Source organism: Fukomys damarensis, unplaced genomic scaffold (genome assembly GCF_012274545.1).
Source record: "Fukomys damarensis isolate Sample0158 unplaced genomic scaffold, DMR_v1.0_HiC HiC_scaffold_42473, whole genome shotgun sequence".
Classification (NCBI taxonomy): domain Eukaryota; kingdom Metazoa; phylum Chordata; class Mammalia; order Rodentia; family Bathyergidae; genus Fukomys; species Fukomys damarensis.
In genome coordinates, this window is record NW_022943385.1 from 1 (window position 1) to 1,673 (window position 1,673).

The 1,673-nt window shown below is 54.7% G+C and overlaps 1 protein-coding gene across 1 annotated transcript; it reads right to left on the minus strand.

Annotated features, from left to right (window-relative positions):
• Positions 1-18: 18 nt before the first annotated feature.
• On the minus strand, positions 19-722 carry LOC104860916 (sialoadhesin-like; the record flags this gene model as incomplete). The annotated part of the gene is made up of 2 exons (XM_010622276.1): positions 19-342; positions 465-722. Coding segments are annotated over 2 exons (582 nt in total), but the record flags the coding sequence as incomplete, so codon positions are not given.
• Between the last annotated feature and the right edge of the window lie 951 nt (positions 723-1,673).

Here is a 1,673-nt window from a genome sequence, read left to right on the forward strand (position 1 = left end):
ACACACACACACACACACACACACACTGACCCTGGGCATCAAAGTCAGCCGAAGCTGAGGCCTGCCCCAGGGAGTTGGTGGCCTCGCAGGTGTAGGTGCCTTCATCTTCCAGCACTGTGTTGTGGATCTCCAGGCGCAGTGTGTTGGCTGTCACGGACACACGTAGCCGGGGATCGCTGCTTGAGTCTTCCTCCAGAGCTTGCAGGGTGGAGGCTACCAGGTGGTCTCCGTGGAGCAGTCGTAGCTGGGCTGGAGGGTCACTGTCCACATGGCACAGGATGAGGCCCAGTCGTCCTGAGCCCATGTCCATCAGGGTGGTGAGTGTGGCCTGGCGTGGGGCATCTGCATGGGTGAGGAGTGGTCAGGCCTGGCCGGGGTCCCTCGTCCAGGGCCCTGTTACAGTCACAGAGCCCAGGACCAGGGAATGCACCCCACCGCACCCCACAGGTGGGACAAGCACTTACAGGACACATGCAGGCTGATGGGGGCAGCGAGGCTGGTAGCTGAGCCTGGGGCCTCAACTTGGCAATGGTAGGCGCCAGCAAGCTTCGGAGTAATGGCTGCAATGCGCAGCGTGGCTGAGGTTGACTCATGGAGGGGCTGGCCGTCCCGAAACCAGAGGTATGAGGACTCCTCAGGGGCCCCCGTGGGCACCTGGCAGCTCAGGACCACAGCCTGGCCTTCCTGGAGCTCTGGAGATGGCAAGACCTTGACCCAGGCTCCTGCAGGGAGAAACCAAGGCAGGAGTAGACTGGGCATCACAACTCCAGTAATCGGGGGCTGCATGCATGGCTGTGTAGGACTCTGTGATCCCAATCCCATGTCCCTGAAGGCTCCTCTCCATTGGTCGATGCCAGCTTCAGCTTCGTCTCTGCTCCCAATACAGTTACACCAGCTCTGTCCTGCCCGGCACTTGCTGCCCACTTCTGGAAGTCATGGCTTTGCTCTACCAATCATATCCCACCCATGGGAGGCTAAGTCTAAGGGAACCCAGCTTGTGTGGCCTGGAGCTCTAGTCTCAGATAGAATTCCTGCATGTGTGAGCTTTTGACAAATGTTGGTTTGACCTTTAAAGCACTGAAATAAGAGGGCTTTAGGACAAGCTGAGGGCCATCGTCCTGACCATGAACAGTACGGGTGGCTGAGGGCTCAAGGAAGAGGTTGACAGCTCTGTGACATTTTTTCCAGCCCTCTCTGGCACACTCTGCACCTAGCTCTAGGATACAAGAGCCCAGGCACTGCGAAGTGGACAAGGGCGTGTCCTTGTCGGTCCCCAGCTCTGAAGCAGGAGGAGATGAGGGTTGAGAATGACAAACAAGCAGCTGGGTGGAAACCAAGAGCACAGGCCATGCAAGGGCCAGAGCCACATTAGTCTAGAGTTAGCAGGGCCTGCAGGTCAGGTGCCAGTGAGTGAGCGCCTAGGAAAGACTCTGCCCCTCAGTTTCTCTGCCTTTGAAATGGGTATAATAAACAAGACACGATATACAGAACGAAGGTCCAAAGTAAATGTCCAAAGCTCACCCCCACTAGTCATTATGGAAAAGGAAGCATGCATTTTTCTTTGACCACTTTATAAGCATTACTTTTCCTTTTTCATTTGCTCAAGGAGAGTTTTTGTAGAGAAGAATATAAATACAGTAAGTATATGTATTAATACATATACATATATATAT